Below are 25885 nucleotides of genomic sequence, written 5' to 3' on the forward strand. Positions count from 1 at the left end.
CACCAGGGAAGCCCTAGAAGCGTGATTTTTAAGCTGTGCAAAGCCCATCATATTTGTGTACTACTGTTATGCAATCATTCTACTTGTATTGGACAATCAAGTTGTTGCCAATTTTTAGATACTATAAACATCACTATGACTAATATTTTTGTGTTAACATTTACTATTTCCTTAGACTGGACACCTAGAATTGGAATTATTGGACCAAAGTGGTTTCCAAAATGGTTGTGCCAATTTACTCTCACCAATACTGCATGAAATCGCTAACATCACTACGCTCACACCGTTTTAATCTTTAACTGTTGCCAATATGAAAGGCAGATATAGTCTCATTATTTTAATATGTATTTCTGCAATTACTAGTGAGCTAAAAATATTATTTCATATGTACATTAGTTATTTATATCCCTTCTTTTGTCAACTATCTGTTAATGTCAAATACCTCTTTTCTCTGTTTTTCCTTTCTCATTTCTAATTACTCTGCACAGATTTCATTCACTTTATTCACTCATTTGATAGGTACCTACTGAACTCTGTCGCTTACCTTGTCCTGTGCTAAGGACACAGTTCTATTCTTCATAGTCCAGAATACCTTTGGGAATTTCCTTACAAGACTTTTCTAAGTGAATATATATCTTAACATAACTAAGATGATATTACCAACACGGATGTTTTAAACACAATTAAAGCACTCATAGATCCAACAAAGATAAAAACATGTATAGGAATTTGTTCCCAGCTCAAACTGAAGTTTTTTTTGTTTTTTTTTTTGCGGTATGCGGGCCTCTCACTGTTGTGGCCTCTCCCGTTGCGGAGCACAGGCTCTGGACGCGCAGGCTCAGCGGCCATGGCTCACGGGCCCAGCCGCTCCGCGGCATGTGGGATCTTCCCAGACTGGGGCACGAACGAACCCATGCTCCCTGCATCGGCAGGCGGACTCTCAACCACTGCGTCACCAGGGAAGCCCAAGATGTCTTTTTTTTTTTTCTTTTTCTTTTTGTCTGTGCAAATCCAATAAGCCAATAAACCATGACTCAAAACATTCAATATAAGTTTACAGGTGGCAAAACATCTTAAGTGCTGGGACAATGAAAAATGCCACTAAATGTCTAAATGATGCCCTACCATTGACTGGGCATTCTCGCTGTGGAGTATCTAAAATATGTAAGCAGTTTACCTCCTATTATCAAGAGTGAATCAGAATAGTACCAATGGCTAATAGGGACAGTCACCAGAGTAACATATCCATCTGAACTACCTGAAGGAGTATATAGATTGGGGATCATGAGAAGCAGGAAAGCACTGGAGAAGAACTGCAAAATCTAATTGATAGCACATAATAACCCTTGATTCCTGGTTTGGAATCTTAATTGAGTAAGAGATGATGCACTAGTTACTTTATACCATAAATTTCTCATCCTTGAGTCTTAAATTTGATTACTCTCTGAAGGGAACACATCTTCAACTACTGAAGGGTACCAGGGTACAAGAGAGAACACAATTCATGAGTTCAACACATTCAACATGAGTTGAATGTCTGAAAGCATCTTTTTCATTCTTCACACATGGAAGGCAATTTAGCTGGGTATAAACCTCTTGGACTATAAGCATTTTTTTCCCCTCAATACTCTAAACACAATGCTCTACACCAAGCTATAGCTATATGTCAGTCTGATTTTACCTTTTGCAGATAAACTATTTGTTTAATCTGGATTCTTGTAGAGTCTTTTTCCCCATTATCTTTGTAAATACAAAATTTTGTCAAAGTTATTCCTAGACAGGTCTCTTTTCCACAGGTGATGCCTGTTAATATGCTGACCCCTTCAAATCTATATACTCAGGACTTTATTTTCTGCTTAGAAAATCCGTTTTAAAATTATATTTAAGTATTGCTTCTGCTCCAGTTATTCTAAAATATTTCTCAGGAACATCCACAATGCTTATGGCAGATTTATTCTCTATGGCCTCCATGTCTAGTGACATCTATCATATCCTTTTTGTTCTTTTCCTCCATATTCCAAGATAACTTCTCAAATAATCTTATCAACATCAGTGATTCGATTTTCTTCTGTATCCAGTTTTCTCTCTTGACTCCACTGTAGATTTTAACTGTTTAGTATGCATCTCTAGACTGTAACTGCCTGGATATGAATACCAGATGCCCTATTTATTAATTGTGTAAGTGTGGGCAACTTACCCAACTTTTCCTGAGTTTCCATTTTCCCATTTGTAAATGGGGGTAATAATAATAACTATGCATAATTCAAGGTTTTAATTAAAATCTTTTCTAAAATTTTTCATTTGCTTCTGGTAGTAGTAGTGGTGGTGGTGGTGGTGGTAGAGAGAGAAAAGACAGCAATCTGGTTGTATCGAAAAGCTGGCAAGCCCAATAAAAGCAATGTAGGGTCTTTGTCCTTAGAATGGAAGACCTAGCATAGATAATCCACTGACCATTCTTCTCAATCCTGTTCGATTGTCCTTATAGTAGAACTCCTCTCCAACTCTGACAATAGGGTGAGTGTCTTCAGGGTTTTTAATGGGAACTCAAAAGAAGTTTTATCAAGGGTTACGAAATTTAAAAAAGAAATTCAACCAAATAAAAGTTTTACATGCATAAAATATTTTGCATCAATAAAATGTTTTCCCTATTCTATAGTGCAGATCAAATAAACTAAGTGAGAGAGCATTCTGTTCAGTATCCACAGCTATACAAATATAAGTTTCATATTCTTACCTACAGACCATCAAATCTTCTAATCAATCAGCTGAGAATAATGCCAACAGCAGCAATTACTACGCTATTTTTCCACAGAATAATTTAGTAAGAATTCACTTTCTCATTATACCTTGCTAACTAAAAGAAAAATCAAGATCCTGCCGTTCACTGTTTACATTACAGAAAAAACAATATTCACCTTATTAAGAAACAAATGAGAAAATGGGTGCAAGAGAAAAGCTCCAGTAAGCTTGCCCCCTTCCAACAACTGTCGCTTTTAAGCAAGAAACATATGAGGTAGCTAAGGCCATGAGTGAAAAAAGGAGGTGCCAATTTATTCTAGACTTGGGCAAGACAGGTTTACTCTTTTATTAATAAAACAATTCATGAAAATATTTCGCAAAGGGGAGAAATGATGGTTTATCTCAACTTTTGATGCAATTTGTAAAGGAATAACAGATGCAGAGATGCTAAATATAGAGGAAATAGTAAGAATTGATTCCCCCAGAATAGCTTATTAGAAGGCCATATGCAGTGGCTGAGGACTTTTATCTTGATTTAAACTTTAGGAATGATTTTAGGAAAACTTATGAATCAGACATATGCCTATTACAGTAGATAATACCACATGATGAATACTTTTCTGATGTCGTGCTGTTTTATAGGAATTTTCATATGTAAAGGTCTACAAATTAAAATACAAGTTTGAAATGACTAGGTCTCCAATTTTTAAAGGAAAATTAAATTTTCTTTCAAGAGGCAAGAGATTTCAATTCTACGAAAACTATCTTTCAATTTATGATAGCCATTTTCATATCTGAAATATGATTTACATCGAATTTAACTTTATAACATGCATTTATCTTCATGTTTCAATAATGTGTTCTTTCAATTTGCTTGCAGAGTGTTTCTATTATTTTCAATCCCTATATTATTAAGGTTTCAGCGCATAAAAACTCAAGATTCTATAAGCTAAGACAAAGATTTATCTTTGCATTACTTGAAAAGAACTTTACATTTTAAATAATTTTTCTTAGGAACGCCTAAAATGAAATAATCAAAACCTAAATTACTTTGCTGAGGTACAAGTAGATCCAATCACTCTGGAAAGAATACACGCATAAAATAAAAACAGATGCAGTAAGACCGTATGGATCCCTTTCTGCAAAAGTAACAAAAACGGCAATTTAGAAATTGAGAACACAAACATGAAGACAGCCTGTTTCGCTATCGCTATGGAGTAACTTTAGGGTTATTCCTGAGGGAAAAAGTATGTTTCTGAAGTATTTTTCTCTCCAGAAGTGACTCTAAAAAGAAAAACAATCATTCAGCGTAGAGAATTCAACGCTGAATAATCCTGTCACCCATTTAATCTCATCAATCAGCAGTCACTCATTTCACGTTCAGTAGCATATAGTTTGCACGTACAGGGGAAAGATTATTCCATATATTCATAATTTAACTCTGAACAGGAATTGTGAACTGAGTTATTCAACTGAAAAGGAAATTATTGTTTTAAACATGCAAAGTCGGGGTTGACTTTAAGTGTTAATAAAGGAAAAATATTCTATTGCTTTCAAATGTTAACCAAAGGTAAAGCTAATTCAATGGTAAAAATTAAAGTTAATCATGCCTAAATTAACAAATTTACATAAAACCGACATAATACAATACGTATCTATAGGCTGCTTAACTAAAATAGGGGGCAAAAGTACATATATTCTTGGATTTTGTGGTTCCAATTAATGAATATTCATTATATGCCAATTACCACACATAAAAATATACAATAAGGTTTGTGACTGCATTCTTCTGAGGGTAGAAACTGTATGAAACAGACCATCTTCATAGGTCTCCTTACCATCCCTCCCGACTCTTTCCTGGGCAGTCTTTGCTCACAGTAGGCTTTCAATCAATATTTTTTTATCTAGTTAAAAGCAAGTGTAAAACAACTATAGTGGGATAGTAAGCATTTTTACATTCTTAGTTCATATACCCAATAAATACTTTGGGGGCACCTACTATGCATATCATGTCTGCAAGTGTAATTCAGCTATATGTGAAGAGCCAGACAGAATCTGTTCAAATTCCTGGAATTTAAGAGCTCTTCAAGAAAAACAAAGTAAAATAAAACAAACCACCTACGGTGTCAATACACCTAAAAAGATGTCTCCAGTGGAATCAAACAGAACAAAAACTCAGTTATTCAAAATGTATGCCTGGGACATGTAAGCCTGGGAACTGTGCTCACAAGTCCAGTTGATCATTCATCAGACTGCTGGAAAACATGAGCAGATGTAAAAGTGTACATGCTTGTTGTTAGCTAACTTGGCAATCTAAGGACTATTTTTTTTTTTTTTGTACACTCAAATACTGAATAAATCTGTTGGCTATACTCTTTTGTATTGTTTAACCACAGAGATACTTGAAGTGCGGGATACGCTACACATCATTAACACATGGAAGAGAAACGTTAAATTCTGACCATGTCACATGCAACTTAAAAGGACTGATCTCTCGAGAACCAAGCATCAGTGTTAAGAATTCTTGAATCCAGGTCAAAGACTGTCACAAGACCTCTACCACTTGACCTCATTTTGAACCTGATTTCCATAATATTAAAGAGGTAAAGCTGTGAAATTTGATGATCCCACAGAAGTCACTAAGAAAAGATCCAATCTTACCTTGTGTTTGATGACGCAGTTCAGGCACAGAAGACTTCCCTATGCATTACACGATAATTACAATTGCCAGGATAATTCAGTTACCAAGAGGAAAAATTACTAAGTTACTAAAAGGAAAAACGTGAAGCTTCAGGAATTGTACTTACAGTACAGTGCTTTTAGCTAAGCTACAAACTGTGCTTGTTTACAGCTGAAGTAAAAATTCTGTCTTCTGCATGTGGTTGAGGTGTGTCAGGGAGAACTATTTCATTGTAAATAAACTTAGGGGCCAAATAAAAGGAAGTTGCAAAGGCAGGTGTACAACAGTTGAGCTGTTTCGGTTTCAGAGAAATAAAGTAAATAATTGTACTGGAATCTGTTCAGTTCTGGGCATTCTGCCATACAGGAAAGGGTGTGTAATTACTGAAGCTAACATATCCACGTAAAAATGAAGTAATATCAGTAGGACACAGTTGGGCTCCAAATTTCCTTTTTTATCTTCAAAAATTAAGGATCTCTAATGACTCATTTCACTCTGTAATATTTAAATATCACTTAAACTAATAGGGACACACTGAAGGTAGAATTGTAATTTTCACAAAGTCAGATACTATCTTGAGAGGTGGTATTCTCTTTGAAAGCCTCACAAGTGAAGAACATTGCAATTTTCACTCATCAAAGGTAACAAAAGAACTACACACAGTATCTAATTTAGGACTTCACCAGAGTAAGAGTAAAATTAGCAAAGTTTTACCAAATCTATTCTTTGCTTACCATTTCATGCTACCTGGATTGGCCTCAATCTTAAATCTGGATTCCAAACTTCTTAAATCATAAACCAAAAATAAGAGGGTGTGGTTTGTGGGAGAACAATGGAAGTTAGAGCACCTAGGGAGTAAGGCCAAGTTCAAATAGGGGCCTCAATTATTCAAGAAACTTTACAACAGAAGAGGAAAGAGTGTAATAAATATTACATGTGTGATTTTATAGAATGCGAATCAACTTGGCACCTTTATAGAGCTATGAAAAGTATTTAACCCTATCCAGGATTGGCCATATGGTCTTTTAGAGTGTTTCTACAATCCAGGATGACATTCTATTAATTATAAGACTGCTACATACTTTCCCAATTGATAGTAGTAGCCTGCTCGGGGCCCTTGGCTCACTGCTTCCTTGAGCCTGTGAAGTTAGCACGCTGACACATCTAAGTTGCAGGGGGTGGCAGCGAATTTCTGGATAAGTCAATGTCTTATCAAATTCCAAATTCCTCTGTATCCAAAGGCGTGCTGTCCATTTCAAGGACGAATCAATCACTTTAGTCTAAGGTTTTCACAAGAGGAGGCAAGGCTCTCTGAGGGCACCACATTTGGCCATATTTCTTTTACAAGATGTTAAGCTAGGCACTAGATTATTCTCAAGTTAGCCTGAAAACTATCAGGATACAAAAAAATGTGTTTCCAACATCTGTATTCATCTTGGACTCCTGGATTTTCATTAGGAGTTGAGCTGAACAGTAGAAGCTGCCAAATGATGATCCTGATTACAGCCAACAACCAACTGGTAGCTTAAGTTCAACATACTTCCTGTAACTTTACATTCGAGTCCAAGGATCACATTATTTTGTTATTCCCATGGGCTTTTTATTTCTCTTAAAGTACGATCCTTACCTGAAAGGCATTTCTTTTGTGATTACCTGGTATACATGATGCCGGTGGATATTTTGTGACATCACCGAGATAAACCACATCCTTTCCTTCCCTACACTTAATTTTCAACTAAGTTGGACAGATAGAAGATGGAATATAAATTTATTTCATATTTACAAAACACCTATGCCATTATTTGACCATCCATATGAAATAAAATTTTTGTCTGCTCCATGCAGAGATCAGATTTAATTTCTAAATCAATAGGATACAGTGCAATTCAAATTGTCTTAAAGACAAGAATGTACAGCTGGGTAACTAGTTTTCTAAGTGCTGTCTGTGAGATTCTCTTGCTTAGTAATGTTTCTATGAATGTGGCAACAGATTCCATTATCCTCACAAAACAGCCAGTTGGTGACAAAGTGACCTGATAGTCAGCATTATTTATCTACTCCTTCCTTGAACAATCATTTATTGCAGCTCTAGTATATTCAAGGGCCCAGGCGAGGAGTGGCCTGTAACATGTGTGTGAAGCAACATATAAAACACAGCTCTATCCTTAGGTAGGTTTTTATTGTATCATCCAAAGGAGCATATGATAAGAGTAACAGCAGTGGTATAAAGTGCTAAAGAAGATCAGGAGAGAGTTGACTTCAGGATGGGCTTCATGAAAGAGGTAGCACTTGAACAGAAGTAGGTTCCTTCTTTCTATCTGCAAAAGAGCAAGGACTTTTTCTATAACTGCACATATAATGCATCTATGTGACCGACATCAATGTGAAAGGTCATCACTTCGTAAAATAGAGAGAATATGAATCTCAGCATTTTGTCAAGAAATAAGGAACAGCTTCCGGCGCAGGACGATCCTAGGGAAAGTGTGGCCCAGTAGAGGAAGATTTCATTGTTCCTATGACATCCTAAATCCAATTTCAGATATTAACAGACTAATGATTTGTTAACAAGACTGCTACAGGTCACTTCCCTTCCCTACTACTTGCAATGAGTTACCCAGAGGGAATTCATGTGAGGTATTTTAGTGGCTTGGATATAATTTACAAGAGGAACACAGACTCTTCCTCTCAAAATTCAGTTGCATGTTGAAATACATTACTTTCCACTTCTTTAACCAAGTGCCTTGACGTTATGTTTGGGGTTGTACTACATCAGCATGTTAATAAAATTTATTTTCACATGCTCCATTTCTTATAATAAATACATAAAGCTGTTTTAACTGGTGAGACCAGTATGGTGAAGTTTGGAAAGTTTAATGTCATGCAGAAGTAAATACTGTCACAACATAAACATGGCTCAATATTCAGAAAGTTTTTGTCTTCATATCAGTGTCCTGAAAGAAGTGTCACTCAATCCCTATAGATACATATTTAAAAGTAAAACCACCAGCTTCTCTTAAGGAGGGCATTTTCTTCTTATGCAGAGATGATGATAATAGTAATATTAGCCTTTACTATGAGCATTTACTAAGTGTCAGGCAGTATAAAAATTTTGCACAGGTTAATTTAATGTTTTCAATAACTATTATTATCCTCATTTTATAGATGAGAAACTGAGGCACAGAGAGGTTAATAATTTTCCCAAGATCACACAATAAGTAGTAGAGCCATGATGGGAACCCAGCCACATCCCCCCTTGCACTAAAGGGGTCTCTGTACCCGAACGAAACACCCTTCCTGAGAGATGGCTGCCACCAAACAAGGTCTGTTCCTTGAGATCAGCGGAGCTGATCCTATCACCTCATGGCTATGAAAATGAGGCACCCTTTTTTCTTTCTCCTATAATTATACATCCCACCCAAGAATACTGCTCTTTTGATACAAAACATGACCAAGGACATAATCTAAAATTAACTATCATTTGAGTCTAATGCAACTAAGAACTGATATTCTGACTAGTATTTTAAAATCAAATATATAAGGTAAATAGTAATTAACTTTCTTTTTCCTAGCTAACTTTTCTGTGCTCTGTCTCATCTGACAGACAAAAACGAGTGACATATTTCAGGAAAGTCTAAGAAATTTTTACTATGGAGAAATTAGAGTATCTTGCCTGGTACCACAAAAATCCTATGGGAACTAGAGTTAGCTATTTAAAATCAGGCAAACATCTTGGAACAAGAGATAGATATGGTGTCTTGGGTTGAATGATTAAAGCACTGAGTAATGAACACTGACAATCTTAAAAGAAATTAAGAATGAAAACTGTAAATGTATATTAATGGACTCAAATTCTTAGAAGAAGAATAGAGGAGTATCTCTTCCCACTAACTAAATGAAGTGGGAGACATATGATAATTCTAACAAATATCTCTATTTTTTTTTTGGTTACCTCGAGAAACCAGAACCCCTTTTGCTTTCTCCCACAAAACATCCATTCAGAATACTATTCTTTGCCAAAAGATAAAATTTTGAAGTCATCTGAGGCCGTCAAGGAATTACAGGGCAAAAATCATGATAGGTTTCCAATTTTCTTCAACATGCAGGGTTATCTGGTTCCAAGGTACAAACACAAAAGTTCCTGTTGCTATGCCTGCTGAACAGTTTCTGGTTTGAAGTTAGTTCTGGGCATTTTGATAAATTTACCATCGTGTTTCACCAAAACGCAGTATAAGCTAAGAGCCGCAAATAAATCAGAGCCTTTTCATTTTATAGCTCCTTGGGTCAAATCTCAACAACTATGAAGAAAGAGTCCTTTTCTCCTCCCTAAAGGTGACAGAAGCTTAGATAATCTATAGTTTAGTGGAAAACAGAAACAGTACTGACTCTAATTTTCTTGTGTCTTCTCAAATTCCTAGCTTGTGAAATGTTTAAAAACTTCAAATTTCTGTGAGGAATGAAAAAATATTTTGACAGCTTGCTACTAGGGTAAGTTGTGAAATCATTTTTTTCTTGAAAGTACAGCTCTAATGGCAGACACATCTCCTAGTTCTAGAGCAATCTTTCATACAATACTCAGCTTTAAGTTACAGCAAACAGTAAAATAATGAAGTTTTCAACATGCCTTCATTCTTTGTCATCATTACTCATTTGAGCTGCTGATACTGATTTTTCAAAAAATAATTCCAGCCTATATTCAACATCTAGCTTGTATCTCTTGAGAAAAAAAGACCAGTCACTTAATCATAAGATTTAAAAAGAGGATTTTACTATTAGATTATCACCAACAAAATAACCCTCACGGAGGGCATATACTTTTTGTCTGCTTGTTTGTTTTCTGAGGGAGGGGGCAGAAAAGTCTCCCTGGAGCTTTACATCTACACTCACCTTATTAAGCTTTTAAATCTTAAACAATGAAAACCAGTAATCCCAATTTCTCTAAGCCCGCCAGATAAAAATCTAATTTAGAAGGCTACTTGGGTTTGAAGGATAAATAGTATTAAGTGCCTTTAAAAAAATCAACATAAACAGGACATTTAAGCAAACTGGCACAGTGTGACAAGTTTTAGAACATTAGCTCACAAAATGAGTATACTCTGATTCAGACAAACACAACAAATAGAGCCTTTTATCCAAAAATCACCGAGACAACCCTATGTAATACGTATGTTAAAACGTTCAACAGATCTAAGGATATCACAGGCCTCAAGTTGCCAGAGTCCTGACAGAAAAGTCAGTGATGTGAAACACGCTTTATGAAGCTTGGCGTGCATGCACACACTCTGCAAGGTGAGCGAGACAAGAGACACCGATGACCACCGATATTGTCCTTACTTGCAGACGCACAAGTATCCTGCATGTTCCGATTCTGACTGGCACCTGGAGCGGCTCTACCTGCCAGTCATCCCAATGTATTCAGGGATGTAAACACCTTATAATTAGAAAACGTGAAGGCGTCAAGGACGTTAGACAAATTGAAAACACATCCAAAGATTAATTTTTAAAGGCATTGAAGAAATAATTAATTGCAAAGTCTAAAATCAGAGGATGTACCTGCTCCTTCACGGAAGCTAGAATAGTGGTGGCTGTGGTCTCGGGTTCCATGCCTGGGCCAGTGGGGGCAGCTTCCTGGCGGGTCTGTGGTTGCCCCTCCTCCACCAATGAGGCCTGCTCAGGAGCTGGCATTCCTCCTGCAATCAAGCAGGCAAAGGGTTAACACTTTCTCCTCCGCTCCTGGGCAGGAACAGGCAGGGGCTGAGCGTTTGCAGATGGTTCCTAGGAACTACTACAGATTCTACACACCATGATCACAACACCATACGGCTACCTGATTTCTAAAAAAAGGCAACATCTAGGGCCAAAGTATAGCTAGTACTACCAAATACTAAAAAATAACAACAGAATAAGAATGATAATAATAAACACTGAGAAAATACTTAAACAACATCATAGTAAAAAATGATGTGAAAAGGGTTAGGGAAGAGGACTCAAAAGTATATTGAGGACACTAAGGCTGTTAGACGCTATAAAATCGCTGAATTTTCTAAACAGTTAACCATTAAGTAAATATGATTTTCTTATCACGAACAAAATAACAACACTCTAGATTGCTATACAGGTCAGTTTTCAGAGAAGTGTACGCACAGGAAGACACCTACGAACGTGCAAATGCTTTATGATTATAGAAGAGGCTTATTCAACAGAAGAAAAAGGGGTTAAAACTTATGAAAGGCTTGAAAATAAGCAAAATTCTGCTGTATTTAAAAGAAATGCAAGGCATTAATAACCAGCAATAAAGATAACGTTGGTGGAGTATTATAGCTAGCTTGGTTTCCTTAGAGGAATCTGATTATGCAAAGATGACAATGGCTATGGAGCTGGTGTTGAAAGAGAATTTATTTTTCAGGACCATAGCTTGTGACAAATGAAATGGGTTCTTGGCAGGAGATGAGGTGCCTCTCCTAAGATAAACACATACTGAGAGTGGTATGTTTGCCGGGAAACTTATTGATCTGATATGGACTTTGTATAAATTTGCAAAAGATGTAGAAAAGGTGTAACCTAAAATGTTGTAAATATTTTAATAACTTGTTTACCTGTCAGTCTCTCTGCCTGTTGCCTCAAGAGTAGAGTCTACCATACCATGAGACTAGCCTAGTGCCTGGCATATAATAATAATAGATACTCAATGTTTCCCAAATAATTGAATACATGAATGAAGGACTGACTGTCTCTTCCATGTCTCATTACAGTCATTAGACAAATCTGACCAAGTGCTATGATGCTCATGAGACCTTATTTGTTCAATGCATCACCCTGTATACTTGTATATGGACATTTGAGACCATAAATGCTGTTTCTGACATTCCTCTTTTAGCTTTCTCCTAAAAATGACTCTACTGTTGTATTTTGATTTCTTATCAACTTCCACAAAGTTCATTTCTGTAGGATGAGCTGGGGATTTTTTCCCCATTCCACCAAATGTCAGTATCAGCTTGCTGTTTACTTCCAAACTCATAATCTATAAGACAGGGGAAGATGACATATCACCTGAGCCTCCATCTCATTCTTTACTCTCCTGACTTCCACATTAGTGAAGATGGGGTTAGGTTCCAGGTTGCCACCAGTGGTTGCTTTATTCTTACAATTTTAGAAATAGACAATGGGTCTGATGAGTTTGAGCATTTTCCCCCAATGGGACTCTCAGTGAGGAGTTCTCGTGCCAGCTCTAGCAGGTATATTCTTTTCTTTTAAAATTTATTTATTTTTATTTATTTACTTTTGGCTGTGTTGGGTCTTTGTTGCTGCACACGAGCTTTCTCTAGTTGTGGCGAGCGGGCGATACTCTTCATTGCGGCGCGTGGGCTTCTCATTGCGGTGGCTTCTCTTGTTGCGGAGCACAGGCTCCAGGCGCATGGGCTTCAGTAGTTGTGGCACATGGGCTCAGTAGTTGCGGCTCGTGGGCTCTAGTGCACAGGCTCAGCAGTTGTGGCGCACGGGCTTAGTTGCTCTGCGGCATGTGGGATCTTCCCAGACTAGGGATCAAACCCGTGTGCCCTACATTGCAGGCAGATTCTTAACTACTGTCTAGCAGGTAAATTCTTTATCACCCGTTTCTGTGGGGCCCAAGCCTGGGGGTGCAGCCTCATCTGCAAGGAGGAGAGTCTCCTCAAGGACAAGTGAGAGGAGGACCTTCAGACTTGGAGTAAGTGGCTCCAGGATCAAAACCTAAGTGCCTGGAACACGAGCCACCCTTTCCTCACTTACAAAAATGGCTTACTAATTCTTCATACAACACCACGGAATGATTTTTATGGCAACCGTCATTTTTTAGTATGTATGTTGTGTTGAGATATAAAATAGTACACTTAAAATATCATCAACTGGATAAAATAACTGTATTCAACCAGTGCTCATTATGTACAAGATTTAAGGTCTACGAAGAAAAAAATGCCCCACAAAGATCTTAGCTTTGCATTTAAGGCTAATAAAGATATGAAAGCACTCTATGCCATTGAGAAACTACACACCTGAAAATAAGCAGGTGGTTGCAAAGAACAAAAGTGTTACTATGCAACAGTGAGACAGATAATGCCAAGAAACAAACTTTAAAACACCAAGAGCACAATACCATGAAATAACCAATGTGTACGAAAAAGGGAAGCAACATTTCAGTGAACAAAGAGAATTTGAAAAAGAGAGAAACAGAAACATCACTGGGGAAGTAATTATTCTCTACTAAAAACAGGAGGATCCTTACTGTCTAAAGAAAGATACTAAATTATATTTTTGTAATTACATTACATCACTGTGAGTATACCATACTTAATTTCGTACTATTTATTTTTTGATGACTGTCCAGATCTATGACAACAGATGAGCATTTTCTGAATACCACTTTGCCCATGTAATATGCAGGGTGATAAGGGAATACAGGCATAAAGCAAGGTCACTGACCATTAGTGGCTCATCATCTAGCTGAGGCAGCAAAATATAAATCAGATCAAGGCAAAGTATAGCAAGATACAAGTGATGGAATAACAATGCTGAAGTTGATAGGAAGAGGTGGTGAAGAGGTTATACATTTGTACAAGAAACTACTATTCAGCAAGAGAGGAGACTTTCATAGGTAGGTATGATGTTTTTATTCTCAGATTCCTCAAAGACTAGGAGACATTGCAGGCAATCACACCTACGGGATACAGAAGGATGACCAGGGTACCCAGGCATAACTGAGGACGCGACACTTCTCTACACCTCATCTCTGGAACAGTCCCCAAATACCATTACCAACGTGGGACAGAGGAGGGATGCCATAATACTGACAAGCTATACACCTATTCAAGTATTCTGTTCACTTACTTGTAGTTCTCATGACAGTTTGAGGAGTTGAAGGAATCAAGCTAAGACTAAAGTCACAGAATATTATTACCTCTCTCCATTAGCAAAGAAAAAGAAAGCAATAGGTACTTACATAGCAAAGAGAGGGTGAGAAATTAGGCCTTGTGCTTCCCTCAATTATCTCAATTTGCCCGAGTTGGGCAATTACATTTTAGGGACCTGAGAAAACTTACAAATAAGTTGCTGAACCATTCTGGCTCTTTGGAGAATCACAGAGAATGGAAGAGGTGCCAGAAAACTGGAAGCAGGAAAATGCCATTGCTGTTTTTGGAAAGAAGAAAGTAGACTCTCTTCACGTTACAAACTAGAGAGCTAGACATAGATCGTGGGTGAGATTCTTACAAGGATTTTGTCCAAGAGATGATCTGTGAGAACCAAAAAGGGGCACGCCAAAGAAAAGTCATGTTAAGCTGGTTTAACTTCTCTTTGGCACTGTAACCGTGGAAACGCAGTGTGTCTAGACTCTGGTGAGGCATGTATGGTGCTAGAAGTCCCCTATGGTATAATCAGCATAGAAATGGGGCTGGCACAAGGTCAACTGCTGACTCTGACAATCTGTAAATAGCTGAACAACATATACCAACCTACAGAGGTTTCTAATGTAATGCCAGAGAGCTCTGATCTTGGCCCAGCCCTAACCAAAAACTTTAGCCATAATGTAAATAATAATATACAAGGCATGTTCAGATTCTTCAGTGAGTAGGAATACTGTATTTACCAGGTGATGAAATTCAAATACAAAAACCACTGCTACACTGCAGTGATGAGCTGCCTCTAATGAGAGAAAAACACCAGGGATAAACGTAGGGATTTGCATTTAGTTTAGCTCAGCAGCACACAGGGGAGAAGATTTAGGCACTTCAGACTCAAGAGCAGAATGAGTGAACCATGAGTGAAACAAGGCTGCTGCAAAGCCAAGGTGATGCTATGCTGTATTGATATCAGCATTTAAAGTGATAGGAAGAAGGGGACAAGTGAGTGTACACCTTTTCTTCAGGTGCCTTGGGACATGTCCAGTTATGGGTGGCACACTAACAGGAACGAACACAAGTGCATCCATTCAAGAGAGAATGAAAGGATGAGGAAAGGACTTCAGGAGCAAGAACAAGGACAATGAGCTCAAAGCTTAGCCGAGAACACAGGAGGCACAGCGGAGGAAACAGGAAGAGAAAGTGTTACCTGAAGAAGAGAAGGACCACGCAGACAAGCAAAAGGTCTATAAACCTCTTCAGGACTGCCAAGTACAAATCAAGTTAGACTTTTCGGTCCCAAAAGCTAGACCAAAAACTAATGGTGTTGTAACAAACTTGTATTAACCTAAATTACTACTGTCTTTATACTCTGAAGCAAATTTGGCTAATAGTTATATTTTATTATATTTATATATTAATATTACATTATAAAACTAAAGATTGGAGCCATGAGGGCAAGCTCATGAGGTCTTTCCTTTTGGAAAGTCAATGTCATTGGAGAGTCAAATGTCCATAATTTCAAAAAGTGATAACCCCAAAGGTGTTACAATTCCCCATCACAAGAGGTCTTTGACCACAGTTCAGATGATCAAGTAGCAGGGATGGTACAGGAGGCGTCCTGCACTGGGTGTGTGTTAGAATCAGGAAACAAAGTTCTCTGAATCTTGAGGCTGACACTAGGATATGACAACATCTACATTCTGAATTGATGTGAATGCTCCCCGGGGGTTTTCAGAATGTCGTCTACCGTAACACACCTCTGTGTAAAAAGGCACCTGAAGGCCAGGATGCTGTGTTTTCCTGAGGGAGTGATGGGCACTGGAAATCTTAGTGCTGACTGTTTCTGTTCAGCTACACAAAAAGCTCAGAGGAGTCTGTAACCAACTCTTACAACTGTGTTCCCATTTTATCCCAGCCTTTCATTACTAAATTTCCTCTTTGCTCAGGTCTCTATTTTTATCATTCTATTGGACGGCATTCTTTTGAACCCTGTGAAACCCTTTTTGGAAAGCTGACTATGAATGGTTATGTGCTTTCACTGCTACATTTATTGAACACAAATAAGCTTTTGTGTGAAACTGTTAGCATAATATTGTGTGTGTGTGTCTTACAGTGAACTCTTACAAATTAACAAAAGATTCTTCTGCTCAAGGATGCAGGCCACATACATTCTAGTGTGATTATCTAAGGCTTTCTTTGCAGGCTGTGGATGTAATATATAGGTATAACCTAAGACTCAATAACTACAATCTCTTTTACCACAGATAACACTAATCCACAAAATCATCTTCACTAAATTTCTGAGATAGAAGATCAACTAGATACTGTATTTTCCTCTATTTACTCATTTTACTCTCCTAACAGATAATTTTTGGTCAAAGTATAATAAGTATACTTTATTTTGTCTTATCCAGTGAAATAAATTAGACTGTGTATTTTTTTCCTACTCTTTTGCATTAATAATCTGGAGTATAACACACATCTCATGACTTCATTTTGAACACTCAGAAAATGTTATGATGATTGATAACAACCATTTCAAAATTGGTAGGATAAAATAAAGACGTCTAAGAACAAATTAAGACTAATAAAGGACAGAAAATAAGCACAAATATTTAAATTTGATTCAAAGCAATATATTAATAATATAGAATAAAAGTTTGTTAAATAAGCATTAGATGAACAAAATATTATGAGTAAAAATTTTTTTAAATTACTGAGTATCATATGTAGCAAAGATAAGTTTCTTTGCTTTACTTATAATGAAACTGGAACAGATATTACAGAAGAAAAGAATGAAGTACTGGGAATTAGGAATATGCCTCAAAAGTAAAACACCTTCAGTACCATATGGAGTCTATTCTAGAATTCTAAAAAGAATACTAGATACTTTTCACAGTTATAGTTTAAAAATATCTCGGGAATAAGAAGCATTACAAAAATCTGCAACTGTTTAGGAAGCCTAGAGACAGTTACATACTGAACTTCTAATCAAACAGTTCATCCAAAAAATTTCAATTTCCTGGCAAGAATTTATTTAGAAGGGAGCTATATGCCAAACATCAGAGTAATTCGAGAGAATGGATTAGATATAGCGGTTAATTATTTTGACTTATGGATTTATTATTACAATCAAAAGATCAATGGACGACAACCTCACACAAAAATAAGCAAAAGAGATGAATAGGTCTTTCAGAAAAGAGAAAATCTAGACGGCCAATAGTGAGTTGCTCAACCTCTTTAGTAATTAGAAAAACGCAAATTCATGCTACAATGAGATATCAATACAAAACCACCAGAATGGCAATACATTTTATCAATATCAAATTTTGGCAAAGATGTGGAACAATGGTAAAAATCACAGGCTACTGCTGAGTGTGTAAATGGGAACCATAACCTTGGAACGCATGTTGGCATTTATCTAGTTGAGCTGCTGATAACATATATTACACAGCCCAGTAATTCCATTCCTGATTATATAGAGATACTTTTGCACACAAACACCTGGAGAGACACAGAAGTACGATCATGGCAGCACTCTTCATGAAAGCCATGAATTGCAAATAACCCAAATGACAATTAACAGTGGAATGAATAAATACATTGTGGTACACTCATGCAATGTATTTCACCTATAGCAATAAAACAAATGAACGACAGCTGTGTAACAAGAGCGACTCTCACAAGCATAATGTTGAATAAAAGAAGCAAGTCACAAAAGAAACAAACAGTAGAATTCTGCTTATGTAAAGTTTAAAAAATAGGCAAGATAAAACTATGTTTATTAGGGATGCATGCATTGGTACCAAGGAAATGGTTATCACCAAAGTCAGAGGAATGGTTACCTCTTTGGGGAAAAGAAGAGGCTGTGATCTCACAAGGATGCAGGAAGAACTTTTGGGGTGCTGGCATGGCGTGGGCAGTAATTAACGGATGTGTATCTTTTGAATTTTTATTATTATATATATTTTTTATTCACTCTCCCAGTTTTTTTGTGAAAAAGGAAAAATATTAATATAGTGGAATGAGCATATGATAAATTCTTATTAGATATAATTTATAAAGAGAATAATTTAGCATATTTATAAACAGAATACAATAGTGTTTAATAGCTTAAATACTAAAGATTATCCATTTTTAAGAGAACTGAATTACTTCTGGTTATAAAGCTATACTAAATATAATTTCACGGTTCATAAATGTCTGGAATTCATTTCAATAAAAGGGGGCTCACATTACAAAATAGAATGCCCTCAACCCTGTATACTATTCAACAGTACTTTCTGAAAATGAAACGCATGGTTAATAATAGCACGGCTCACACCTCGAGGCGGCCTCTCACACTGTGTGCGGTGTGAGCGGTGCCCCTTGGAGTCAGCTGGAGTGCTGACATGGTCCCTGTCATGACAGGTAAATCCTGCAAAACTGTTAATAAAAACTAAAAATTCTATGTGGCATAAACACAGACTGCACTCTGGTATTTTCAACCTTTCCAAAAAACATTTCTTACGGGGAGCAAAAGAGGAAATCTTTTTGGAAAATAATACAGGTTCAGTGTTTTTAGGATTTGGGATCCTTTGTAGCATACAGATGTCTGGCATGTTAAAGGGTGTAAAAGAGACAGGACGGGGATAACCAATAGGGTAAGAAGATAATTAACTCTGAGGGGGGATGACTGGATGGAGACCATACATTTCCGATGACCATACATTTCCGTTCTTTTCCAACTCACGACACCATGAAATAACAGAAAAGGCATTTTCTCTTTTTAAGATAAGAAAATTAGCCAGTCTAGAGATTCAAAAAATGCCACTGATGTGCCAACATACTAGAAAAATAATGGCTGCAGACCTATGGCAAAATAACCGTAAGAAACCAAAACGCACAAGAAAAAAAAGCCTGCTTGAGAGGCTGGAGCAGTTGGTGAGGGAGCTCAGAGTCGGTGGATCACAGAACTTGAGGCTCTTAGGCCTGGGCCACGATCAGATGATCAAAGGGAGAGAGACAATGCCACTAGGTGGTCAGTGGGCCCCTGCCCTGGACATGCTCTACCAGTTGCCACAGGCAAAGAAGGAGGGATCCAGACAGAGCAGGGCGTCAGTCAGCACTGATACCCAGAAGGGACAGATTCCCTAAACAGAAAAAGTAAAGTGGAATAGGTAGACTAACATCCTTAGCGTTAAAATTGAAAACTGTACTGTGCATGTGAAAGAGAAACAGCCAGAGACCTTGAAAAGAAGACACAGGGTAAAGACAAAAATCTCAATCAATGAAATGAGCAGCAAAATGAATTTCTGTAAAAAGAGGATTTCATAAGAGTGATGTAAATAATTCTATCTGAGCACCCCACTGCCCATCCCCCCACCCAAAGAAAAGAGAGAGAGAGAGAGAGAAAGAAAGAGATGATAAAGATAAAAGAACAGTTTGGAGACTAGATGCAGAAGTTACGTTTATTTACCAAGAGTACTAGGAAGAGAGAAAAAATACTAAAAGAAGAAATGAAAATTTCTCAGAGGTGAAAACTAATATTTAAATGGGTCAATAAGTGAATAAAATGAATGAAACAGACTACATCTAGAACCAATGCATTGAAACTTCTACATTCCAAGGATAAAGACAAGACTGTAAATGTTAACATGGAGGAAAAATAAACTGCTTACAAAGGAATGAGAATCAGTTTGGCATCAGACCTCTTATCAGCTACAGTGGATACAGTAATAACTTCTAAGTACTGACCAAAAATTATTATTCAAATATGAAGAAAAGAAAGGCATTTTAGGACATACCAGGACCCAAGAAAATGTGCCTTCAATACTCTTTAAAGGAAGTTCTGCAACCAAATAATAAATATGATCAGGGAAGGGTTAGTACACAAGAAACAAGTGTTAAGCAGATAATTCAGGAAACTGAAGATTAAGTCTAAAGAAACTCCCCATGATAACAGCAGGAGAGGTGTGGGGAGCTGAAGAAAGTAAAACTGGGACTTCCCTGGTGGCAGAGTGGTTAAGAATCCCCCTGCCAATGCAAGCAACACGGGTTCGAGCCCTGATCCAGGAAGATTCCACATGCCATGGAGCAACTAATCCTGTGCACCACAACAACTGAGCCTGTGCTCTACAGCCTGTGAGCCACAACTACTGAGCCCGCACTCCAAAACAAGAGAAGCCACCACAACGAGAAGCCCGTGCACCACAACGAAGAGTAGCCCCTGCTTGCCGCAACTAGAGAAAGCTCGCGCACAGCAAAAAAGACCCAATGCAGACAAAAATAAATTAATTAATTACTCAATTAAACCAAAAAAACCACCTAAAACTGTACTAATGTCTTATTTAACTTTCTGGGATGAAGAGCATACAGAGGAACTCCAGAGGACTGTGCCTTCGCTGCTCCTCTCAGGAAGAGGCAGAGCCCACTGCCTGCCCCTTGAATGTGGGGATGGCCTCTTATGACTCAGAATGCGGCCGAGGTGATTTTGTACAACATCTGAGGCTAAACCTTAAAAAGGATTTGCAGCTTCCTTGGGAACCTTGAGATCACTATGCCATGAAAGAGCTCAGGATTAAAAGATGCTACGGGAGACCTTCAAGATGGCAGAGGAGTAAGACGTGAAGATCACCTTCCGCCCCATAAATACATCAAAAGTAACATCTACATGGGGAACAACTCCTACAGAACACCTACTGTACGCTGGCAGAAGACCTCAGACTTCCCAAAAAGCAAGAAAATCCCCACGTACATCGGTAGGGCAAAAGAAAAATGAAGAAACACAGACAAAAGAATAGGGACAGGACGCACACCTCTGGGAGGGAGTTGTAAAGGAGGAAAAGGTTCCACACACTAGGAAGCCCCTTCACTGGCGGAGATGGGGGTGGGCGGGAGAGAATCTTCAGAGCCACGGAGGAGAGCGCAGCAACAGGGGTGCGGAGGGCAAAGTGGAGACATTTCTGCACAGAGGATCACCAGCCTGAGACGCTTGTCTGCTCACCCGCCAGGACGGGCAGGGGCTGGGAGCTGAGGCTCGGGTTTCGGAGGTCAGGACCCAGGGAGAGGACTGGGGTTGGCTGCGTGAACACAGCCTGAAGGGGGATAATGAGCCACAGCTAGCCATGTGGGAGTCCGAGAAAAAGTCTGGAACTGCCAGAGAGGCAAGAGACCTTTGTTTCTGGGTGCGCGAGGAAAGGGGATTCCTTCCCAGTGTGCCCACAGAAGGCAGAGCACCGCTTATACAAGCTCCAGAGAGGGGCGTGAGCCGCAGCTATCAGCTCAGACCCCAGAGATGGGCATGAACCACTAACGCTGTGGCCCCTGCCACCAAGAATCCTGTGTGCAAGCACAGGTCACTATCCATACACCCCTGGGAGCCTGTGCAGCCCGCCACTGCCAGGGTCCCGTGATCCAGGAACAACTTCTCCGGGAGAACACACGGCGTGCCTCAGGCTGTTGCAACGTCACGCTGGCCTCTGCTACCTAAGGCTCGCCCCTCATTCCAATTATGACTACCGTACCCTCCCTCTCCCCAGCCTGAGTGAGCAAGAGAGCCCTAATCAGCTGTTGCTTTAAGCTCCTCCTATCTGGGCAGGGAACAGACTCCTGAGGGCTGCCTACACGCAGAGCGGGGGCAAAAGTCAAAGCTGAACTCTAGGAGCTGTGCGAACAACGAAGAGAATGGAAAATTTCTCCGTGCAGCTTCAGGAGCAGCAGATTAAAACACCACAATCAACTTGATAAACACTGCATCTGAAGAATACCTGAACAGACAATGAATGTTCCCCGAATTGAAGCAGTGGACTTTGGGAGCAACTGTAGACTTGGGGTCTGCTTTCTCCATCTAATTTGTTTCTGGTTTTAAGTTCATCTTAGTTTAGTATTTATCATCATCGGTGGAGTTGTTTGTTGCTTTGGTTGCTCTCTTCCAATTTTGTTTTTAAATATATATATATTTTTTTCCTTTTTCTTTTTGTGAATGTGTATGTGTATGCTTCTTTGTGTGATTTTGCCAGTATAGGTTTGCTTTTACCATTTTTTTTTTCTTTCTTCCTTTTCTTCTGAGCTGGGTGGCTGGCAGGGTCTTGGTGCTCCAGCCAGGTGTCGGGCCTGAGCCGCTGACGTGGGAGGGCCAAGTCCAGGACACTGGACCACCAGAAACCTCCTAGCCCCACATAATATCAATTAGCAAGAGCTCTCCCAGAGATGTTCATCTCAACACTAAGACCAAGCTCCACCCAATGGCCAGCAAGGTCCAGAGCTGGATGTCTCATGCCAAACAACTAGCAAGACAGGAACACAACCCCACCCATTAGCAGAGAGGCTGCCTAAGCCATACTAAGTCCACAGACACTCCACAACACACCACCCGACGCAGCCCTGCCCATCAGAAGGACAAGATACAGCCCAACCCACCAGAACACAGGCACCAGTCCCCTCTACCAGGAAGCCTACACAAGCTACTGAACCAACCTCAGCCACTGGGGGTAGAAAATAATAACGATAACCAAACAGGAACTATCAACCTGCAGCCTGCAAAAAGAAGACCCCAAACACAGTAAGTTAAGCAAAATGAGAAGACAGAGAAACACACAGCAGATAAAGAGCAAGGTAAAAACACACCAGACCAAACAAATGAAAAGGAAATAGGCAGTCTACCTGAAAAAGAATTCAGAATAATGACAGTAAAGATGATCCAAAATCTTGGAAACAGAATGGAGAAAATACAAGAAACGTTTAACAAGGACCTAGAAGAACTAAAGAGCAAACAAACAATGATGAACAACACAATAAACGAAATTAAAAATACTCTAGAAGGAATCAACAGCAAAATAACTGAGGCAGAAGAACAGGTAAGCGACCTGGAAGACAAAATAGTAGAAATAACTGCCACAGAGCCAAATAAACAAAAAACAATGAAAAGAATTGAGGACAGTCTTAGAGACCTCGGGGACAACATTAAATGCATCAACATTCAAATTACAGGGATCCCACACGAAGAAAAGAAAGGGTCTGAGAAAATATTTCAAGAGATTATAGTTGAAAACTTCCCTAAGATGGGAAAGGAAATAGTCAATCAAGTCCAGGAAAAGCAGAGAGTCCCATACAGGATAAACCCAAGGAGAAACACATCAAGACACATATTAATCAAAAATTAAATACAAAGAAAACATATTAAAAGCAGCAAGGGAAAAACAACAAATAACACACAAGGGAATCCCCATAAGGGTAACACCTGATCCTTCAGCAGAAACTCTACAAGCCAGAAGGGAGTGGCAGGACATATTTAAAGTGATGAAAGGGAAAAACCTACAACCAAGATTACTCTACCCAGCAAGGATCTCATTCAAATTCGGTGGAGAAATTAAAACCTTTACAGACAAGCAAAAGCTAAGAGGATGCAGCACTACCAAACCAGCTTAAAAACACATGCTAAGGGAACTTCTCCAGGCAGGAAACACAAGAAAAGGAAAAGACCTACAATAAGAAATCCAAAACAATTAAGAAAATAGTAATAGGAACATACATATTGATAATTACCTTAAATGTAAATGGATTAAGTGCTCCCACCAAAACATACAGACTGGATGAATGGATACAAAAACAAGACCTGCATAAGATACTGTCTACAAGAGACCCACTTCAGACCTAGGGACACATACAGACTGAAAGTGAGGGAATGGAATAAAGATACTGCACACAAATGGAAAGCAAAAGAAAGCTGGAGTAGCAATTCTCATATCAGACAAAACAGACTTTAAAATAAAGACTATTACAAGAGACGAAGAAGGACACTATATAATGATCAAGGGATCAATCCAAGAAGAAGATATAACAATTGTAAATATTTATGCACTCAACATAGGAGCACCTCAATACATAAGGCAAATGCTAACAGCCATAAAAGGGGAAATCGACGGTAACACATCATAGTAGGGGACTTTAACACCCCACTTTCAGCCATGGACAGATCATCCAAAATGAACATAAATAAGGAAACGCAAGCTTTAAAAGACACACAGGACCAGACAGACTTTATTGGTATTTATAGGACATTCCATCCAAAAACAACAGAATACACTTTCTTCTCAAGTGCTCATGGAACATTCTCCAGGATAGATCATATCTTGGGTCACAAATCAAGCCTCAGTAAACTTAAGAAAACTGATATTGAATCAAGTATCTTTTCTGACCACAGCGCTATAAGACTCCATATCAACTACAGGAAAAAAACTGTAAAAAATACAAACATATGGAAGCTAAACAATATGCTACTAAATAACCAAGAGATCACTGAAGAAATCAAAGAGGAAATAAAAAAATACCTGGAAACAAATGACAATGAAAACACGAAGACCCAAAACCTATGGGATGCAGCAAAAGCAGTTCTAAGAGGGAAGTTTATAGGAATACAATCCTACCTCAAGATAAATCTCCAATAAACAACTTAACCTTACACCTAAAGCAATTAGGGAAAGAAGAACAAAAAAACCCTAAAGTTAGAAGGAAAAAAATCATAAAGATCAGATCAGAAATGAATAAAAAAGAAATCAAGGAAACGATAGCAAAGATCAATAAAACTAAAAGCTGGTTCTTTGAGAAGATAAACAAAATTGATAAACCATTAGCCAGACACAACAAGAAAAAAAGGGAGGAGACTCAAATCAATAGAATTGGAAATGAAACAGGAGAAGTAATAACTGACACTGCAGAAATACAAAGGATCATGAGAGATTACTACAAGCAACTCCATGCCAATAAAATGGACAACCTGGAAGAAATGAACGAATTCTTAGAAGAGCACAACCTTCTGGGACTGAACTAGGAAGAAATAGAAAATATAAACAGACCAATCACAAGCACTGAAATTGAAACTGTGATTAAAAATCTTCCAACAAACAAAAGTCCAGGACCAGATGGCTTCACAGGTGAATTCTATCAAACAGCTAACACCTATCTTCTCGAACTCTTCCAAAATACAGCAGAGGGAAGAACACTCCCAAACTCATCCTACGAGGTCACCACCACCCTGATACCAAAACCAGACAAAGACGTCACAAAAAAAGAAAACTACAGACCAATATCACTGATGAATATTGATGCAAAAGTCCTCAACAACATACTAGCAAACAGATTCCAACAACACATTAAAAGGATCATACACCATGATCAAGTGGGGTTTAACCCAGGAATGCAAGGATTCTTCAATATATACAACACAATCAATATGATACACCATATTAACTGAAGGATAAAAACCATATGATTGTCTCAACAGATGCAGAAAAAGCTTTTGATAATATTCAACACCCATTTATGATAAAAACCCTGCAGAAAGTAGGCATAGAGGGAACTTACCTCAACATAATAAAGGCCATATATGACAAACTCACAGTCAACATCATTCTCAATGGTGAAAAACGGAAACCATTTCCTCTAAAATCAGGAACAAGACAAGTTTGCCCACTCTCACCGCTATTATTCAACATAATTTTGGAAGTTTTAGCCACAGCAATCAGAGAACAGAACGAAATAAAAGGACTCCAAATCGGAAAAGAAGTACAACTGTCACTGTTTGCAGATGACATGATAATATACAGAGAGAATCCTA

At 38.3% G+C, this 25885-nt stretch overlaps 1 protein-coding gene across 14 annotated transcripts in view; it reads right to left on the minus strand.

The window, feature by feature from the left end:
* The window catches only part of PKP4 (plakophilin 4), a 253207-nt gene that overhangs the window by 158082 nt on the left and 69240 nt on the right, over nt 1-25885 (minus strand). For 13 of the 14 annotated variants that reach the window (XM_032637160.1, XM_032637170.1, XM_032637169.1 and 10 more), the window contains one exon: nt 10970-11106. In XM_032637160.1, the coding sequence (XP_032493051.1) occupies nt 10970-11101 (132 nt within the window). In that variant the 5' untranslated portion in view covers nt 11102-11106. Of the gene's footprint in view, nt 1-10969; nt 11107-25885 lie in introns of those variants that run through there. The other variant, XM_032637173.1, reaches the window with a different exon arrangement.

Source organism: Phocoena sinus, chromosome 7, assembly GCF_008692025.1.
Source record: "Phocoena sinus isolate mPhoSin1 chromosome 7, mPhoSin1.pri, whole genome shotgun sequence".
Lineage (NCBI taxonomy): Eukaryota > Metazoa > Chordata > Mammalia > Artiodactyla > Phocoenidae > Phocoena > Phocoena sinus.